Source organism: Cavia porcellus, unplaced genomic scaffold (assembly GCF_034190915.1).
Source record: "Cavia porcellus strain 051 isolate PalLab524CR breed Dunkin Hartley unplaced genomic scaffold, mCavPor4.1 scaffold_9, whole genome shotgun sequence".
NCBI lineage: Eukaryota > Metazoa > Chordata > Mammalia > Rodentia > Caviidae > Cavia > Cavia porcellus.
Window position 1 is genome coordinate 18,004,978 of NW_026947492.1, and position 21,139 is coordinate 18,026,116.

At 35.2% G+C, this 21,139-nt stretch overlaps 1 protein-coding gene and 1 pseudogene across 1 annotated transcript; one reads left to right on the top strand and one right to left on the bottom strand.

Annotated features, from left to right (window-relative positions):
* Positions 1–5,775: 5,775 nt before the first annotated feature.
* Positions 5,776–6,711, top strand: LOC100726486 (olfactory receptor 8A1-like). Its single transcript, XM_003472579.4, has one exon. It carries the CDS (start codon positions 5,776–5,778, stop codon positions 6,709–6,711), a length of 936 nt encoding a protein of 311 aa, XP_003472627.3.
* A 7,429-nt stretch (positions 6,712–14,140) lies between these two features.
* LOC100726572 (olfactory receptor 8D1-like) lies at positions 14,141–15,063 on the bottom strand (annotated as a pseudogene).
* Positions 15,064–21,139: the final 6,076 nt, after the last annotated feature.

Genomic DNA, 21,139 nt, shown 5'->3' on the forward strand with positions numbered 1-21,139 from the left:
TAAATAGCTGACTATATTAATGTTTTTGGGTCATTGAACACAGCTGTTTGCAGTCTCTCTGTTTGAATGTCCACTTTGTATTCTTTGATACTGTGATTTGAGCAACTATTTCTAAGATGATAATATGTAATCTATTAACAGATATTTCTTACTGTTTTTTTTTGTAGTTCTGTATTACATGTACCCTTATACCGCTTTGTTTTGTTTTGTGTTTCTCTCTTTTTTTCCTCTTAAATAAAATTTTAAAAAAAGAATTGGATAGTATTTCCAGCAGCTTTTTATTTATACATCAACTGGAGTCCTGTCCAAAATTTCTCACCAGCCTAAAGAATTTTTTGTTTAATTGTCTAAACAAATTTTGATGACTTGTGAAAACTATGTCATAACACATTATTTTTGAACAATGAGAAACTCTCAAGTTATAATACAACATTAAAAACTATACAATGATATGGGTCACATTTATAAATCCAATTTTAACATCATTTTGATCATCTGGCAACTTTGGTGGAAGCATGTCAGACAAACACTTCAAATATCCAGTAGTACAAAAAGAAAAATTTGTTGAGCTCAAAGAAAACAGCTGTCTACAGATTAGACAGACTGACAAACATGCATAAGATAAATCTGTTTATAAAATTAGAGTTCAGTGAAATGTATTTTGACCAAATTGAATTATACTTTTATTTAATCTTAAGGGAAATAAAGTAGAACAATAAAACTAACAAAAAAGAGCTAAAACAGTAGGAAATCCAAAATAGTTTCTATGTTGCATATTGTTATCCTCTAAACAGTTGCTCCAACTACCAGCTTAAGGCTTGAAAAGTCAATTGAACAGTAAAATAATTAGGTTGTTTATGTATTTCCATTTTTATTATCTCAGTCTCCGGAATGGAACTCCATTCCTCTGAATCATCTGCTTGCTTATGCAGGTGAGAGGTGGAAGTTAACATATCTTTTGTAATGATCATGTTGTGAGAGGCATTGATAGTGGCTTGATCCATGCAAAATTCAAAAAAAAATCATTTCCACAATAAATAATCCCCCAGACTTAAAACATGTTTAGCTATTCCTTTCCAATAATTTGGGACCATAATATATTGTCCTAGGAGCCTTAAAATCAACAGGTAAAAGGTGCTGCAGGGTGAAAGGTATGGTCACTTGTTTTAGTGCTTTTGAGGTCTTAAAAGGCATAGCTTCATGAAGACATATAATGTGGGTTGGATCTTGGAGCTCAGCAACAGGGCAGGCATGCTGAAAGCCCTCTAGAGACTCTCCTGTCCACCTTGCTTTTTTAGCACTGACTGCAAGTGTGAAAGAAAGGATGATTCTATTCTGTAAGGATGGAAGTCTCAGTCCATGATGCAGCATAAATTTTCTGAACTGAGAAAGTGGAAGTAGCCTCTTGTTGTGAAGTTAAGGTTTGTGGTTCTACTTTGGACAGTTGTCAGTTGGAAGTTGCAGAGAAATACTCCTCTAGTGGGGCAAAATATTCTCCTGCCAATGCTCTTTTTTTTTTTTTTATCTTATTGAGCAGAACTAGAAAGGTCAAGTTCTACCTGGAGGAGGCAGTGAGCGCTGTTTCTCCACTATCCTTTTTCTTGCTCAGGATTTGGTGTTAAGATAGTGCTTTGAACCAAACCCTGTGTGGTTATCTCAACAGGTGCACAGTCATTGAGGTAGTGCCTGACTCAGGTCCACAACAAAAAAGTAGGTGTGGGAATCAATAATACAACAAGCATTAATATATCTTTCTGATGTTCTTGAGAACCTGCTTGCCTCACATTTACACCCGATGAAATTGGCCATGATGTAAGAGGCACTGATAGTGGACTGATCCACTTGATAATGTCAAGACATCTCTCTTTTCTATGCTCCTCATGAACCTGTTTTGTTCCTTTGCTGTCGTGAGCCTGTTTTGTTTTCACACGCATTCTCAGAGCTGTCCTCCCACCTGTTATGACAAGTTTCCTCGTAATCCAAGTTCCATTTTAGGTGCCAATTGCCACATCCAGCACAGCTCTTGAAACTCTAGAGGGAAGACAGTGGAGAATGAAGAAAACAAGAGTCATTACACACAAACCTAAAGCCAAGTGGAGCCTCTTCTTTCAGCAGAAGAGAAAGTACTGCACGTTAGGATAGTTGCTGCATGTTTATTTATACACTCAGAAGGTTATCATAACTTGAAACCTTTTTGCCTAGCAACTTGTTTGCCTGCCTTGCTTCAGGTGCCTCACATTCTCAAACATGGAATAACTTTTTCACATGAGTTACCTTGGGCACTCTGTGTTCTCAAAGCTGGCCTTGCTTTGGCACCTCATATCTAGCTTTATATGCACCCCACAAGAGACAAAGAGAGACATAGAAAGAAATAAAGATGGAAAGAGAGAAAGAGAGAGAGAGACAGACAGAGAGAGAGAGAGAGAGAGAGAGAGAGGGAGAGAGAGAGAGAGAGAGAGAGAGAGAGACTGTGTACTGCAGACAAGTTTTAGGTTTATAGAAAAATTGAGCAGACAGTAACAAGCTCTCTCAAGTTCCTTTTGTTCAATTTCTAGTGCAGTTTCCCTATCATTATCTTCCATTCCTGTGGTATATTTATTGAAACTGAGGCAGAATTATTGTGTTATTTCTGACTGAAATCTGTCATATGAATATGGGTGCACTCTTTGTGTCATTCTTTCTACTGTTTTTTTTTTTTGTTTGTTTGTTTGTTTTGTTATTGTTTGGGGTTTTTTGTTGTTTTGTTTTGTTTTGTTTTGTTTTGTTTTGTTTTGTTTTGTACCGGGGATTGAACTCACAATCTTGTGTTTACCAAGCAATTGCTTAAGCCACCGAGCTATATTCCCAGCTTATTGTACTGGTGTTAACAGGTATATAATGTAATATATCCACCATCCACATTATCATGCAAACTACCTTCATTGCCCTAAAAATTCCCCCTTTGCTCCACTTATCTATCTTTCCTATCTTTTCTCCACCCAAATATCTGGCAACTGATGATCTTTTAATGCATTTCCTATTTTTTTCCTGGCATTTAGGGATGGACCTAGGGCCTTCTCACTGAGGTACATAACCAGACCTTTTCAAAAACTTTTTATTTTGAGACGAGATCTTCCTAAATTGCCCAGGCTGGGCCCAAAATTATGACACAGCATTATTTTTTTTCAAAAAGTAATAAAGTTAGAACCTATAGAATGTTTTATACCCAAACTAGCTTTTTCTTTATAATGATTTTGTGTTTACTTTATGTTACTTTCTGTGGTTTGATAGCTTAGTTTGAAAAGTCAATTGTTATTGTATGAATGTACTACAAATTGCTCATTCAGGTGCCTTTTAAGGTCACGTTGGGTTCTTCTAAATCTTTGTCTTCCTGTTATGAAACAGATTGCTTCAGGTGTCTATGTTGTTCTGTAGACATCAGTTTTCAATTTAGTTTTATAGATGCCAATGAGCTTGACTGTTCATTCAAATTGTTAGACTATGCTTGTTTTTGTTAAGCTTGCTGTGCTATCTTAAGAAGTGGTGTATACTTTTGCATTCTCACCAACGAGAGAGTTCCTGCTATTTCACATTCTCATGTTGGGTGCAGTAAATTCTTTGAAATTCAGCCATTTTAACAGATGTGGTATGGTTTTCTATTGCTGTTTAACTTAAAATTGCATGAGATACATTGAAGATTCTTTTCATATGGTCACCTGCCATCCGTATATCTTATATACATTTATACATATGTTATTGTTGTGGACTTATGTCTGGATTCTCTATTCTATATTTTATGTATTCCATTGATTTGCCAGTGCCACACTGTTGATTACAACAGTTTTATACCTATATTTAAGTCAGCTAATGTTGGTTCTTTTCCTTCAATATTGTGCTGGCTAACCATAATATATCTGTAATATATGCCAAAGTTCTTCCCAGAAATAAAAACATGTCATACAACACTCATTTAAATCCCAGAGTTCCTATCAGAATACAAATGCTTCAACTTTGCTACTACTAGCATATTCATTCACTATTTCAAGGTGCTAAATGTTATTTGACCATAATTATAATATAGAGCTAAAAATTAAAAACTGGAGTTACTATGCTATTTTTAGAGCTTGTGGATGAGAGCAAAACTCTACGTGCTGGCATCAGTAAAAACTATTTGTAATTAATCTTACAATAATCTTCAATGGGAGCAAATTGCGCTTTGAACAAAAATTTCTTATTTCAAATAAAAGAATGCCAAATATCCAACTTTGTACATGGAACATTTCACTATTCTTGGTGTGTGTCATTATTTTGGTATACATACAATATTAATTGTGCTTCTTTTTCTCAGGAGATTTCACCTCTCAAAGTCCCCCGTGGATTCTGTACTCTGGAGAATATTTTACCTTTCCCACTCCATGGAGGTCATCTATAAACAATGAGGTGTTGTACTCTCTTGCTGAGACAGGACCACCAAGATAGTGAAGTGATTTCCTTTGCTGCTCATCCAGTCTCTTTAAATCTTTGAGCTACAATTCACCTTCAGATTATCAGCCCTAATCCTTTCTTTAAAAAAGAAACATTCGAACTTCTCACAGTCACAGAGTGATTTAGGTGCAGCGTAAAACAAACTTTAGAGATTATTACAGACCTTTATTTCTTGTTAATTTTCCACTTGATTTTCAGTGCTGATGAATCACATTCTCAGAACATCAAGTAGGCACTGAGTGGATAACATTTTCCATGAAGCTATTGATGTAATTTTGTCATCTATTACAAGACATAATATGTGAATGCAATTGGAGCAAGAATTCTGCTACTCATTACAGCATGAAGGTAAGCATTCACTGTAAAATGGAATTTCCAAGGGGCAGTTGTAAATTTATCTTCCTCAAAAATAGCTGTATCAAATATGTGGATTTTAGTTAACCTAATGCAAGGGAAATTGGAAGAAATAAGTGATCTGTTGCCTATGATGTGAAGTGGGAGGAAAGCTGTCTTAATTTTTCTAATTTTTTTAAAATGTTTCCCAAAATGCCCCCAAAATATATCCCAAAACATTTCATAGAAATACAACTGTATGGTGAAATACTCATTTATCTGAATCACAGAATTTTAGAATGAAATTCAAAATCCCCTTAACTTGGAGTATGGAGGCTGCTGAGCTCAGTGTCTGATTCTGAACCCCAATTCTAAGTTATGCATTTTCTCCCAGTTCTCTTTTTTTCTGTGATAAATTACAACATAATGCTTGAAAATACCTTCAAATTACTTTTCTAATTCTGAATAAAACCCTGATGTCAGCAGCACTCAAGATTTTAGCATTCTGAGGTGCAGGTCCTATTCCTGTTTATTTCAGACAACAACGTTATTTCTCAGAGTACAAGAATAGTAGGAAGATGTTTGGAGAGCTTCTACATATTCTTTCCTTATTTTAAAAACAAAAATGAATAAAAATGAATCTGAATTTCAAAAATAGGAAATGAATACTAGTTAATAGATTGCATAATTTTATCTCAACAGTACTTGTTCAGATTACAAGAGCTAGTTTCCAATTGTTCTTATGACCGTATTGTATTATTCGTTGTTTCTGCATTGTAAAAGTCTGACTAAAACTCAGTATTGACATGAAAAATATTTTCTCTAGCATATTATTGACAATCATTATAAACTTCTTCCTGTTTGCATGTTTCTTTCTGTTCACACCAGTAATAAGAGAACTACCCACCACAAGAACATAGGTTTTTTTACTTCTCAATTTTTCTTTTTCTTAGTTTCACATCCTATTTCCTGAAGGAAATGACCGCATATAATTACTCTACCGTGACTGAATTTGTCCTGGCAGGACTGACAGCACAACCTGAGCTCCAGCTGCCCCTGTTCCTCTTGTTTCTAGTTATTTATGGAGTCACTGGAGTGGGGAACCTGGGTATGATCCTCCTAATCTCTCTCAGTTCTAACCTTCAGTCTCCCATGTACTTTTTTCTCAGTAATTTGTCATTTTTAGATCTCTTTTATTCCTCAGTTGTTACCCCCAAACTGCTGAGAAACTTCATGTGGGAGCAAAATATTATCTCCTATCCTGGGTGCATGACACAACTTTTTTTCTTTTGTGTTTTTGCTACTGCTGAGTCCTACATGCTGACTGCCATGGCCTATGATAGATACGTAGCTATCTGTAAGCCTTTGCTCTACAATGTCACCATGTCCCCAAAGGTATGCAAGGCACTGGTGGTGGGGGTCTATGTCATGGCAACATTTGGAGCTGTGGCCCACACTGCCTCTATGGCTAGACTTTCCTTCTGTAAGGACAATGTCATCCATCATTACTTCCGTGACATCTTTCCTCTCCTAGAGCTGTCCTGCTCCAACACCCACCTCAATAACCTCCTGGTGATATTCATAGGTGGATTCGATATGTTGGCCACAACTGTGCCCATCACCATCTCTTATGCCTTCATACTCAGCACAATTCTTCAGATTCCTTCATCTGAGGCCAGGTCCAAAAGCTTTAGCACATGTGGTTCTCATTTCATGGCTGTTGGAATCTTCTATGGATCTATAATATTCATGTATTTTAAACCAGCGTCTCGCAGCAGCAACATGGCCCAGGAGAAGGTAGCTTCTGTGTTCTATACCACAATCATCCCCATGCTGAATCCCTTAATCTACAGTTTGAGGAATAAGGATGTTAAGAAGGTGTTGAGCAGAGTGCTGAAGAAGAGGTGTGGCTAAGTCTGAGCTACTGTCAGAACCACTAAAGGTGATGAAGTTAAATTGTCGCTTTCCTTTTCTTAAGATTAACTACCTTTCCTGATTTTTGAATCTATATCCTGGTCCTTTGAACACATGTGATAGCTATTAACTTTTATTGAATGTATACACACACACACAACTAGCATATACCTTGGGCAAACTATCACAAGATAGTATGATTCCCTGTATCTGTGATAAGTCTTAGAGATATTTTTTTAAGTTACCTGAATTAATCTTGTGTGTCCCTTCTGCCTTGCTGAGGAAAACAAGATAGATATTTTCTTCTATTTTTGACAAACTGATATTTATATTTTTCCTTATAATATAACTAGCCATAAAATACTCAGAATAATTCATATTAGATCAGAATGTGATGGAAAGTAATCCTGTCATTTGGGGCAAGATCATGGGGCAAGACCAAAGAATACATCTGTTTTTTGCTAATATGTCTATTGTTTTTAATATTGTTTGCTAATAAGAATACGTCTATTGTAGAAATCTCCACCATAGATTTTCTCCCTTTCTTTGTTCTACCATGCATCTTTGTTTTGAAAAGTAAAATATTTAAGTTAAGTAACCTTTATGAGATTGTAAAAATAATTTGTTAACAGATAAATAACTACATGATAGGACAGTGGGGCCATTATATGGAAGGAAGATTTATCCTAGCAAAATGCATAGAAACTGATGATTCCACTTTCAAAGCTCAGTGTCCTACGTGAAGAACTTGTCTCAGGATACTGAGATCATGGTTAGCTCCTAGAAAGTTGTCCAATGAATTCTTTTCTTTACCTCATTCCCACCTATTCCATTTCCAGACTGCATTTGCCAAGCTACTACCTGATCTGGGTGGGGGTAGAGTAGAGAGTAGAATGATGGTGCTGAACAACCTCATCCACTCAAGGTGTGAGCACCCTTTCATTCTCCGCTGTCAGGAAGGGAATGTCCATTTCCAGACCCCCATGATCCTGTGAGAGACCTGCGGAAAAGAACTTGTCCATTCCTTCCAATCTTTCTCTGGAGTCCCTGTAAAAGCAAGAGCAACTATTTAAAAACTATGTTTGTTAGGAAGCACTGAGATGAAGCTTAGATTCTATTCTCCATTTTTTCTTATTTCCAAATAGTATTTTTAAGCATCATAGACACAGAACAAACTTCACTATATGAAGTTCACAATTGGCTAAATGTTAGCACACGCACACAGATACATAGATGATAGATAGATAGATAGATAGATAGATAGATAGTCATCACAGTCATTGTAGCAAATCTACCCAAAGTCAAATGTTCCCTGTATCGCTTGTTAATATCTTCCTCATGTGTTCTCATGCTTTTAAGCTACGTTTTGTTTTTTTCAAGAATTTTATATGAATGAAACTGTGTGGGAATTAGTCTACAGTACTTGCATTACTTAGTACAATAATTTTTGGTTTAACACAATGTTTCAGCTTTCAATTGATCATTCGTTTTTATTGTTGTGATAGTATTCCATTGTGTGAATGTATTGTAATGTGTATATCAAGTTATCTGGTGATGGACATTAAATTGTGAACAGTTAGGGGTTTAATGAATTGAAATTCAGTAAGTATTTGGACACAATTCTTCATGAGAACATATGCTTTTAATGCTCTTATTTCTCTTGGATAAACACATGATAATGGCAAGTCTAATCACACTTCGGGTGTATATTTATTTAGAAACTGAAATCTTGACTTCTAACATGGCTCCCCACTTTCCATTTTCTTTAGAACTTTAAAAGAAGGTGAGTACCTCCGTTGCTTCAGCACCATTTGTGGTGATCTTTCTTTTTATCACATATTGCTCTTTCCTGATGTGCATATATTTTTGATGTGATTTATTTTGCAGTTCCCTAATGAGTACAATGTTGTACATCTTTTGTAAAAAAAAAAAAAAAGTACATGCAAGGGCAAAAACAAACACATTTTTTTCCTCATATATTCTGCTTCTTTTTGAAGATTTTTCTTTCTTACTGTTGCTTTGAAAAATATTTATAAATTCTGGATATCATGCAATAGATAACTAATTTGGAATGTTTTAGCAATGCATGTGGATCATTTTCATTCTTTTGGGAGGCAAAAGCTCAGAATTTTAATGAAATCTAATTTATCAATATGTTTTCTATCATGAATTATGCTTTCAGTTTCAAATCTAATATAGCTTTGTCTAAGCCAATGACAAAAATATCTTAAAATTTGAATTCTAGAAAATCCACAGGTTGATGTTTTGTATTTACCTTTATGATATCTTATGACATTCACTGCAAATGATAAATCTAGAGAAAATTTTTTGCTTTATTTTGGTCTAATTACTTCCAAGTTTTATTGAAAAGACTTTTTTCACTGATTTACCTTATGTAAAAAATAATTTTTCCGTTAAATATATGAATGTATTTCTGGACTCTCAAATTCTTTTGTAATATTTTTCAATCTTGACATCAATATGACACTGTCTTGTTTCACTAAATTTATAACAACTAGAAATTGAGCCATGCATGGTGGTGCATGCTTGTAATCCCAGCACTCAGAAGACTGAAGCAGGAGGATCTTTGCGAATTCCACACCAGCCTGTGCACCCAAGTGAGCTCAAGGCTGACCAGAATTGCATAGTGAGATCTTATCTCAAAAAGACAACAAGATAAAAAGAGAAAGAAAGAAATTGGATATTGATAATGTTACTAATTTTTTGCATGTTTGATTATTTTGGGCATTTTTATATAGAAATCTTAGGATGTTGACTTTTAAATACACAAATTTTGCTGATTAATTAATTAATGTGTTGATGTAAACATCACTTTGGAAAGAGTTACCTACAGAAGGATATCAGGTTTCCAATGTAGGGAGGTAGTATACCTAAACACTGAGTTAGATCTTTCAACAATATTTTGCAGTTTTGATTTTAGAGATTTTATATTTTGTCAGATGTATACATAAGTATTTCTTACTGGCTTTATGCTCCAGTAATTTGTTCTCCATTTCAATTCTTGGTTGCTCATGGTTATTATTTAGAAATATCATTTCTTTTTGTATACAGATTTTTGCCTTAACTGAAATAAATTGATTAATTGAATAAATTATGGTTGCTATTTGGAGGATTTATTAGATTTCCTACAGACAATTTTCTTTCTTTTCAAAATTGTCTACTATGTCCCCTATAATTTCTCAACTTATTGTAATATTGGAAACATCTAACATAAATTGAGTGGAAGTGATAAAGGCAGGCACTTTTATCACTAATGTTCTTAGAAGGAAATCATTCGTGATTCACAAACTTGATGTTACATGTTCTGCGTCTGACTGTGGAATTTCTCTATTATTACAGGTTTGTTGAACAGTTTTATTTTTAAATCAGAAAATAGTGTTATTAGATTAAATAATAATGCTTGATTTCATCATTTTGAGATTTTTGTTTCAAAAATATTTTAAACATTGATTGGTTTTCAGAAATTTTTAAAAAATAATGAACTATTCAACATAATCCCACTGTGACATGATTTTGTATTATATTTTAATCTTGCATAGCATAGGGAGATAAGTATAATTTGCTTTTTGACACAATGGTCATTTAAGGTTACTAGCATTATTTATTAAAATAATCAATATTTTCTCTGCTACTTTAGAAGCTATTTATATTATAAATTTAATTTTTGCATATTTTAAATTCATTTTAGACATAATATTCCATTATTGTTACTGTTTTTTGTGGCAATTTTAGCATATTTTTTTTTAATTTCAGAAGTTATGTGATGTTTTATTACATAATTTTTCTCACTCTTCCTATACCTTTTAGCTTCATCTTGAGATATTTTTGCATAGATGTTTTTCTACATAAAGTTAGTATCATATAGTCTTGCTCTCATGCTACAGGAAAAGCTCATTAAAGCACATTTTCTCAGTAATTACAAATATTTATCTAGACAACATAAAAAACAGTTATCAGAAGACATTTAAAATAAACAAATCTAGCACCAAAATGTTCTCAAAATGGATCATATGCCTAACCATACAACCTAAAAAGCTTTTAGAGGGAAATGTATGATCATAATTTTATAATTTTGAAGTATATAAGTAATTTTCATATAAACAATTTAAAAATGATAAATTGAGATCAAAAGTAAATACATGTTTTCTCTAAAAGACACCATTTAGAAAATGCTGAAGAAGTCATAACTTGGGATAAAATACCTGCAGAAGACATCTTATAGAGGTTTTGCACCTATAAATGGTATGCATCTAGGATAATATTTAGGTACAACTCAATGATAGGAATTCAAACAATAAAAAATGAGTAAATAAGCAAAAGAATTTAATCAAACACTTCCAAAGAAGATAAATAAGTGAATACTAAGATACTATGTATCACTAGTCACTATGAACTAAGAAAGCAAACAAATGTCATTATGTGCTAATACAAACTGATTAGAATTTATAAAAGTAAAACAAAGAAGTGAAATAAAGTATTGGCTATGACATAAGCTTGCAGCATCTCTCACAGATAGCTGATTTAAAGTTCAAAATTTCCATGTTAATCAGGGTGGCAGTATGTCCATAATACCAGCACTTGTCCGGCTGATGAAGGAGAGTGACCCCAATTTCAAGGCAAGTCTAGGCTACATAATGAGAGTAAGGTCACCCTAAATGGCCTATTTCTAACCTCTCTTATTAAACCAGAGCATACATACATTTGAAAAAAAAAAAAAGAAAGAAATCTGCCACATGAGAAAACAGTTTGTATACTTTTTACTTAAGCTTGTAGCCACTGTATTATCCAGCAACTCTACCTACAGGTGTTTTCTCAAAATAAATGACAGTATGTGACCAAAATGACATATTGGAAGATTCAATAAGGCCTCAAATAATCAAATGATTAACAACAGTGAAATTAATATATTGTAGTATATTCACAGAATACAATTCAACTAAGCAGCAAAGCTGAATTCCTGAGTGAATATTTAAACCACCATTTTGAGTATTTAATCAAGTACAAATTAATGCATACTTAATTTCATTTACATAAAACTCTATAAAATGCCATTAGTTCACTCTCATAAAAATGCAAATCAATTACTGCCTTTGAGAGGCTGAAAGAACAGAGACAGAATGAAATTGTGTTATGCTGAGTGTGGTACAGGATTCAAAGTTTTACACACATGTCCACACTAGTGAAATTGGGTATTTGCATTCATGCAGCTTTATGTACTTTAACTGTACCTCATTAATTCATGTGTACTAATTCTTCAATAAGATTGAAACATTTTTAAAAACCAAACCATGAAAGATCTTTTGATGATTTTATTGAATTTGCAGTAAATATTTTTTTAAATATTTAAAAGGAACCAATATATATTTTTTAAAATTTTAGCGAGAAAAAAAGCACAGAAAAAAATCAAGAAGCAGACAAACAAACAAAAAACCACAAAAGCAAAGCAAAAACAACAAAAGCAATACAGGATTTCAATCCAAGACGATAGAAATTTAACAATGGTTGTTCTACTGCATATTGTAACCTTCAAAATAGATGCTCAGGTCACCGGCTACTAGCATGCTAAGTTGATCAAATAATGTAATTTCCCTTTGAGTGATTTCTTTCCATTTTACTATATCTATTGTAACTTCTGGATTCTACTCACTCTTTCAGTTTCTCACATTAGTAAGACAATACAGCTTACACCTGTGAGTCTGAATTATTTCTCTTATGAGTATAGTTTGTAGTTTCATCCTTTTACCTCAAAAGCCTCAAATTTATCATTCTTTATTGCTGAGTAGTACTTCACTTCATAAAAATAACACTTTTTTATCCATTTCTTAGTTGATGGGCATTTGAGTTGTTTCCAAGATCTGGCTATTACAAATTGAACAACCATAAACAAGGGTGTACATATATCACTGTGAGAACAAGTATCTTAAAATGCTGAGTTATTCTGCCCCAAAAACCCAGATATGTATTTTGCTCCAGTCCTGGCTTATATTGTTTCTCTGATGTGAGAAACTGAAAGGGTAAATAAATACCAAAATGTATAATAGAAAATGGAAAGCAGGAAGAAAATGTTAAAATGGTAAGGAGAACAAGGGATGAAGAAAGGGGAAAGAAAGGAAAGCAAAAGAAAAAAGGAAACAGAAGAAAAAATGGAATCAAAGCTTTCGTAAATAAGGATGTAAAGAGGAGATAAAGGGAAGAGAGAGGATAGTGGGTAAAAGAAAAGTCAACATACATCCTGTACAGGTACAAACTCCACTGATGGATGTGATCATTACGTTTGTCTCAGTGTACCAGTAAAATTAATCAAAAAGTACTTGAATGTTTCCCTAATACAGGATTTTCATATTTGTAAAATATGATCACATTTATTTCATCTAGTTCCTGCTACTGTAAAAAATGTTCACAATTTTTAACTAGTTTGTGTACTGCCTTCTGTTAGTTTAAATTTTGTTACCATACTGAATTCTCATTAGCTTATCATTAGATCTTCATAATTTTTGAGTTAAACGATTCTGTCACCTACAATTAAGGGCATATTTTCTTTTAATTCTCATGTTCCCAACTGGTTTTTCCTAACTGCTTAACAGTTTTTATGCAATAATAAAAAATAATAAATGAACAATATAATTAAAAATTTTTGTACAATAATAAATCAAAATGGGTTTGGGACCACACATCTTTCGTTTTATAACTTAAAAAGACACAAGTGTTCCATGAGAGTGAGTGAAGAAATAAAAATAGATTTTCAATAACTTGAATAAAACAAGTAAGAGCATGAATAAAGTTATCATTCATTTCTGCAAAGAGTTTTCCTGCTTTTCTCCTTTTCTAAATGCATTTGTCTTTTACTCTCAAGGATAAGGACTGATACTGAGGAACAAGTGCATGTCTCCCCATATTAACACCAATAGAAACTCAGCATCTCACTCACAGCAGCCATTCGTAGGCAAGCTCAGCTATCAATGAAAGAATAACTCTGAGGGAAATCTAAATTTTTATTCCTTTTCTTTCATACTAAATATAGTTAAACAATCTAAAGATCAATGTTCCTGTCAAAATATAAATGCATTAGTATAAATTATATATATTTAACAAGTTTTTGCATTTTAATAATAATTTTGAATCTTCTGTGTGTTAGACAGCAATATTAAAAGGCTAAGTGGAGGGGCTGGGGATTTAGCTCAGTGGCATAAGTGCCTGCATTTCAAGCATGCAGTCGTGAGTTCGATCCCTGGTACCAATTAAAAAAAAAAAAAGGTTAAGGGGAGAGATCATTAACAGAACACTCACTTAGCTTATAGGAGGCACCAGTTTGGATCTTTAGCAAGCCAAAAATAATCCCAGCTATCACTAAGATTGTATTTTCGTCTGAATTATTGATCTCCTACCTATCAGGTTTTGAAAGCAAGGTTCATCTTCCCATCCAGACCATTCTGAGTGCTTTCTTCACATCCTGGTTCCACAGACTGTAGATCAGAGGTTCAACATGGGGATCACTGTGATACAGAACACGGAGGACACCTTCTCTTGCTCCAGAGAGTTACTTGAAGGGGGCTTGAAATACATGTAGGTGATGGACCCAAAGAAGATGCCCACAGTCATGAGAGGACAGCTGCAATTCCAAAAGCTTTAGACTGTCTCTCTGAGGACTGGATGTGAAGGACACTGCAGAAGATGAAGATATAGGAGACAGCAACAGCGAGGGTTGGCACCAGTGTGTTAAACCCAGCAATGAAAAACAGTAGAAGCTCATTGAGGTGTGTACTGGAGCAGGAGAAATTTAGGAGGGGAATAACATCACAGAAGTAATGACTGATGATGTAGGATTGGCAGAAGTTTAATTTCATTGTGGCGCTTGTATGGGCCACAGCAGGCAGAATGCCCAGGTTGAAAGAGACCAGCACTAGCAGAGAGCAGAGCCGAGGTGGCATGATCACATGATAGAGAGTGGGTTGCTGATGGCAATGTAGTGGTCATATGCCATGGCAGTCAGGAGGTAACCCTCAGCTACCGCAATACTGCAAAGAAAAAGAGCTGGGCCATGCACTCAGAATAGAGGATTGTATTCTTCCTTGCCAGGAAGTTCACCAGCATTTTGGGCATAATGAGAGAGGAATATCAGAGATCAATGAAGGACAGGCTGCCAAGGAAATAGTACATGGGAGTGTGAAGCAGAGGGCAGGCAGCAATCAGAAGGACCATGCCCAGGTTCCCCATCACTGTCACCCCGTAGATCCCCAGGAAGAGGAGGAAGAGGGGCAGCTGGAGCTCTGGCTGCTGATTCAAGCCTACTAAGACAAACATGTGCACTGTGGAATGATTTCTGCTAGCCATTGTTCTTTGGAGATTTCTGTAAAATTGAAAAAAGAATTGCATCAACATGGACCTTTAGTATTCTTCCCTAACCATTACAAATGATAGCAATTTTGCATAAAAGTTCAGCAGAACAGAAAGACTGGACAAAGTTTGCATTATCTGTGGTCCTCACACACTTTCCCCTTCAAGTGAAATCTTCTGAGATTGTCTCCAAATTGGCCCAAATGTTAAATCACAAAACTGCCCCTTAGCTGACCTAGAAGATTTTATCTCATGAATTTGGTAGTAAAAATAATTTTTATGTGAGAAAATTACTGCCAGCCATTTGCTCACAATTAAATAAAATAAAACATTGATAAATACATTATCACTTCCAATTTCCCCAGGTTCTTCAAATCTGAGACCTCTAGGCAGCTCTTACAACTGTGGACACAGGGCAGGCATCAGTACAGAACACTGGAAACTCTCTCCCTTCTAGCTGGAGTCAGGGTGACCATGAGACTGGGTGTCAGTTTTCTACTTAACACTCTGTGAAGAAAAATGTCTCTAATAAAACAGAATAAGAGCACGGGACAAGTACTCCTCCGACACGGGCTCCTCTTGCACTCAGTTGGTAAAGCATGGTGGGGCAGGAGCTCTAACCTTGTGACACCCAGTGAAGCACAGGCCTCTGCGACTCGTTCTCAACAACAATGTTCATAAGAGGAGTCTTCAGTCGTCACTCCCTGAAATCTGGCTTTCTTGAGCACTAGCAGTGAACTAGTGAGGCCTTATTAATCAGACTCCAAACTCCTTCACCAACCGGGTGAAGAAGACCCTCTGTGGTTGCCTGAATGAATGTTGGTAATGGGGAAACCCTTGGTCTTCCCATTGTTTGACACTCATGACAGCTGAGATGCTGGGTGAAGAAATGAAAAGATATGCTGTATTATTTGCCGAAAGAAACACTGGGATCTATTTGTTGCACACATTTCACTGTGAACAAGCTCCCTGATGGAGTGGTTTTAGGTGCTGTGCATGGTGTCAGGGTACAAAGTTTTCCATTCTCCATTTGGAAAAGTCAACCAGAGATGATACCCCCCCCCCCTTTTTTTGGTCCTTCTTCCCTCTTCTGTATCCTCATCTTTCTTTCGGACTCCAAATTAGTTGTATGCTTTACATATGCTCTACCATTTAATTAATGAAAAATGCTCAACATAGAATTTCTTACTTTCCTGTTTTGCCCATAAAGGAATGTGGGTTCAAAAATTTCAGAGTCAGGATTTGAGTCCAGGGAGTACAGGGACAGAGTTCCCTTATTTTCAGCTTTTTAGAGTGATAGATTAATGTCTTCATACTGATCATCTTCTAACTCATTGTAATACTCATGGAAATGTGAACACTGTTAGATGTTATGAAATGATCCAGGCTTTTAGTCGCTTCCTGGAAAGAACATGTCTAGGTGTACTACAGGTGGGTGGGACTCCTGAACAGTGAGAAAACTGGGATGACTGCACTCGGAAGTTTTCGGAAGATGAGAACCAGAGACAGAGAATGAAAGTCTTTTGTTCATAAAGCTAAAAGACACCTGCAAAAAAATACAGAAAAAAGTTTCTTTTGGCGTAGAATATTAAATATTAAAAGATAACTACTGAAAGAACATTTTGCTATAATGCCTTAAGAGAAGCACTTGAAGCACTGTGTTCATAGCTGTGAGAAACATTCTCTGAAATAATAGATTTCTTGTAGAACAAAAACCAAAGAAAAGTAAACAGGTGCACTTGAATTCTGCTGTAAATATTTTTATACATTTTTCTGGAAGTTCACAGTGACCATTTATATATTATTGCCCTTAAATAATCCTGAGAGACAGAAATCACACCAGCTCTTAAACTCAATATTTCCCATGTCAAATTAATAATTAAAAAGATAAACAACCTGCACAAGACAAACTTACACTTTACAGAGTAAACTAACCAAAAGCTTCTGGTGGCAAAAGAAGTTTAAGGGCTGAATTTTTTTGGTAACAAGTTTGCAACATATAAGATATTCACAGAAATAATATTATGCCAATGTAATATTTTATTAAAATAATTTAGCATAAATTTTATGTTACATGTAAATTGAATATATGTATCATTAATATATGTCACTGTAACTTATAAAACGAAAATCCAGAAAGTATAAATAAGAATTTTTCAGAGTGATTTTACTATCAATTAAAATAATAAATTGAAAGATTCATTACCTAAAAACATGCATCAAAATTTATGTGCTATCCAATTTTAAATTACAATGGGAAAAGCAGGTAATGTGAAGAGATAGAAATATAATATTTTGATATGAAGATTCTCTGCATTTTGTTCATTTGTATTCTGCACCGTGGCTTCAATAATGAAAATATATTACATGTTTAACACTGCTTAATTGTGTAAATATTTGTTCCTTTAGATATAAAAATCGAGAAATGGATAAAGGGTGGGGAATTTAGGACACTGCAGCCTCTTTATCCCATAGGGAAATCACTGCCCAGTGTTGTCAGGTTCATTGAAAAGCAAATCCAAACTACAATCGCTGAACGAACTATAAGTCTAGAGCTGCAAGTGCAGAGCTCCAAGGGCACCGTGTAACCTTCAGCAGCCTGAGTGCCTGCTGTCAGGACAGATGAGAATGTAGATACTTTCGTCTAATATTCTGCCACAAGTTAATCCGGCACTGTGGATTGTACGTGCCCTTGTTATCTTTATCTCCTAGAGACTCATGTGTATTAGCTGGTGTGCAAGAAGTAAAGGAAACAAACAGAGAAGTCAGAAGCTCTTTGCTGAAGCAAACACTGAGGAGTCACAGAAACCTCAGTGAGGCCTACACTCCAGAGCTTGTTAAATCAACACTTCGAATCACTCCTCCAGAATGTGGTGTGGAAGCCACAGAGAAGTGACAAGGTAAGATGAATAGAAAGGGAAGAGGGAGGGCACAGCCAACCAGAGAGGATGCGGCAGCGAATGGCCCTGTGTAGAGCCAGTCTGCTGCACACAGGCTGGCACTAGTGATGACCTTCTAGACATCACAGCACAGATGCTCTGCTGTTAGATAGGTCACACTGCTGTCAGAGAAGTGGACACACACCTTGATCCTGCACGGAGACCGAAGTTCTCAAAATTTGCTCCATGTATTCCTGTCAGAGATTCTTGCTACAGACATCGAAAAACAATTCTCTCCTACTGCTTCATGCAAACATTTATGTATCAAAAGTGAATTATTTGATCGGTAAAACATGCTATTCTTCCAGTAGTACAACCTCGCAGTACCTTCACATAGACCAAGGTGTCTAGCTTCCCCATTCTTCAAAGGAAAAGAGTAATATGAAAGACATCTTTTATCTGAGATTCAGTGAGCTGAGGGATCTCATTCCAAACACAAAATGTACATGTGAGAACAGAATCCCTCCAAGATTTATTGAGCCCAGAAATACGTGGAGTGTTCAGACTGTAATCATCCTATACAAAAGTACTCTGTCCCAAGAGTAAGTTTCTAGAAGTGATTTCTTATTATGATATTCTCAAGGGGTCAGTGAAGATTCTGTACCACAAAGGAATCAGATTAATAATTCACCAAAGCAAGCTGAAAATCAGTTCCTTATTATGTACATGGCATCTGTGAGTCAAAAAAAAACAAAAAAAAACAAAAAAAAAAAACAAAAAAGAAAGTGTTTGGGGAGCTGTGGATAGAATAAAGACATTCACAATTTTAATCTGTAAAATGTTCTTAGGATTGAGGATTTATTTTGTTTTTAAAATGGTCCATGTAAAAACAGTCTTATTTTTGTGATTGTTTGTTTGGTTATTTGATTATTACCTTTATTTCACAAATCAAATTTTGGCACTTCTGTGGGAGTCCTTCATCAGAATTTTGTGGTTGTGAAAAATCCTTTTTCTGAGAATTGTAGAATTGTTAACCTAAGTATAACCACCTGTTTGTCATTCTTATTCAAGAACTCAGGTAAGAGGTCTTATAGGACCCTTAGAAAAATTTCCCATGAACTTTTTCACAGGGAAGCAATCATTAATTTTGAAGATATAGTCATTATTTTTGTTCTACCCTTAGCTTATGTCTCTCATTCATGTCATTGGTGATTTAAGCATCTTTCATCAATTTTTGTCACTACATCTGTCCAAGTTAGCTCTGTTCCAGGACAGTCCATGTACACCCATTGTCAGAGATGTGACATTTATGTCATTGGAATGCATTAGCTTTGCATTGCTGTGACAAAAAGAAAAGCAGTTTACAGTAGGAAAGGTTTATTTTGGCTGATGAATTTAGAGGTGGGGTCTGAGACAAAGCAGAGCACAACAGTGAGAATGAGGGGGCTGCTCCTCTCAGCCCGCCAGAAACAGTGGAAGGAAGCGGCTGGTACAAGGCATAGCTCACAAGTTCACACCGTGACACCCTCCCTTCGACATTCTCCCTATGTACAAATATCTGTAGAACAACAATGTAAATAATTTGTTGATCCTTTCACACATGTAACTCCATCAGCACTCCCTTCTCCTTATCTGTGCATGTTGTTTTTGACAAGTTAATGCCACCTCATTTTTACACACCCACATGTATTTCCCATACTCTGTGTACAGTGGGCACCTGCTTAAAGCCACCATAATGTTTACTGCTTGCTACTCCATGATATTCTGTCTCAGTGCTTCATTACTGTCTCTGTGTCCTTAAACTTAAAGTGTGTCTGTTGAAGGTTCTCGCAGTGAGAATGTAGCACACAGTGAACATAAAGTCCTGGATCTTCATCTGAAACACCTGGATTTCACCATCATTCATCACTTCCCTGCACATAGGACCCCAGAGTGATGCTTCCTTCCCCACAGCCCAGGCGACACGTTATCCCAGGGCTGTGGGCTGTGCTTTTGCTCTAGAAACTTTTCTTAGTTTTTATTTCCCTTTTATGTAGTAGTTTCTCTTTCTCTGTCTCCTGCTCTTCGATTCTTGCTATTTTCTGTGGAAGATACAAAAATGTTTCTACAGTGTCTGCAGTTTTTGATTTAAGTTTATTTTCGTGTGTGTGCATATAAGGATCCATGAGATTTTAAATTTAATTCTGTCATTCTGGAAATTTTTGATTCATGATCAGACATATTTTTCTTTCTTTTGCACCACTTAGGTACTTTGTCATGTTACTTTTTCTTATATCTTCTGCTGCTCATCATATAATTTACTCAGTTCAATGTTTTAACTGTTTGTTCTTCAAATAAGCCTAATGTATTTCTTTATTTTTTCCATACACTTTTTGAACTTCATCATTTACATATTTCTTTCTAGAAGATGCATTTAGCTCAATTTAAATATGTACACCATTTTTATAGATTCTTGGTTATCTTTACTATCCCATTATCATTTTTTATAACTTTACATTTTTTCATTGCTTTAGCATTTTCTAGTCAACACTGTTTTGGTTTTCTTTCTCCTTTTTGCCTTCCTTAGTACATGCTTCCAGCAGATATTTAAGAGCACAATGCATAACATCACAGTTTTCTGAGTTCTGAACTTGGAAGAAGTACAGTATGTATTTTAACACATACATTTGGTGACTGTGCTATATCTTACTGCAATTTGGTTTCATGGTGCTCTCAAGTACATGATTAAATTTGTGATGTGGTTGCTAAGCTCGTATCTTTCTTCAGTGGTGAGTTAAATGCTTATTTCAGAATGACTAACTGTCTAAAAGAGAAAGGAGAAAGAGTGAAAGTTATTTATTCCTAATCAGAGATTTTCACATGAAAAGAAACTTCAGCATCCAAGTTTCCACTTCGTGCTTCACAGTAACCTTTTACAGGTCCATGCCATGTGAAGAGAATTCACTAAGTTTTTAATGTTTCTCTTTGTTGTATATAATTAACCTCACTCATGAGCAATCATTTATGTTTGTCGATTATTTGCTTTTTCTAAAGTAATCTCCTGGAGCCTGATTTATTAAATGTCTCTACAGTTGTTTTCAATTTTTAGGCAGCCAGGCTTATATCATAGAATGCTGGAACAAGAAAATCTCAAAGTAATGAAAGCATGACATAAGGACACAAATGAGAAAACTCTCAAGAATATTAGAAAAGTT

What these genes read in the sequence shown, in the direction of transcription:
- LOC100726486 (XM_003472579.4), top strand. Translation starts at nt 5,776, where the DNA reads ATGACCGCATATAATTACTCTACCGTGACTGAATTTGTCCTGGCAGGA.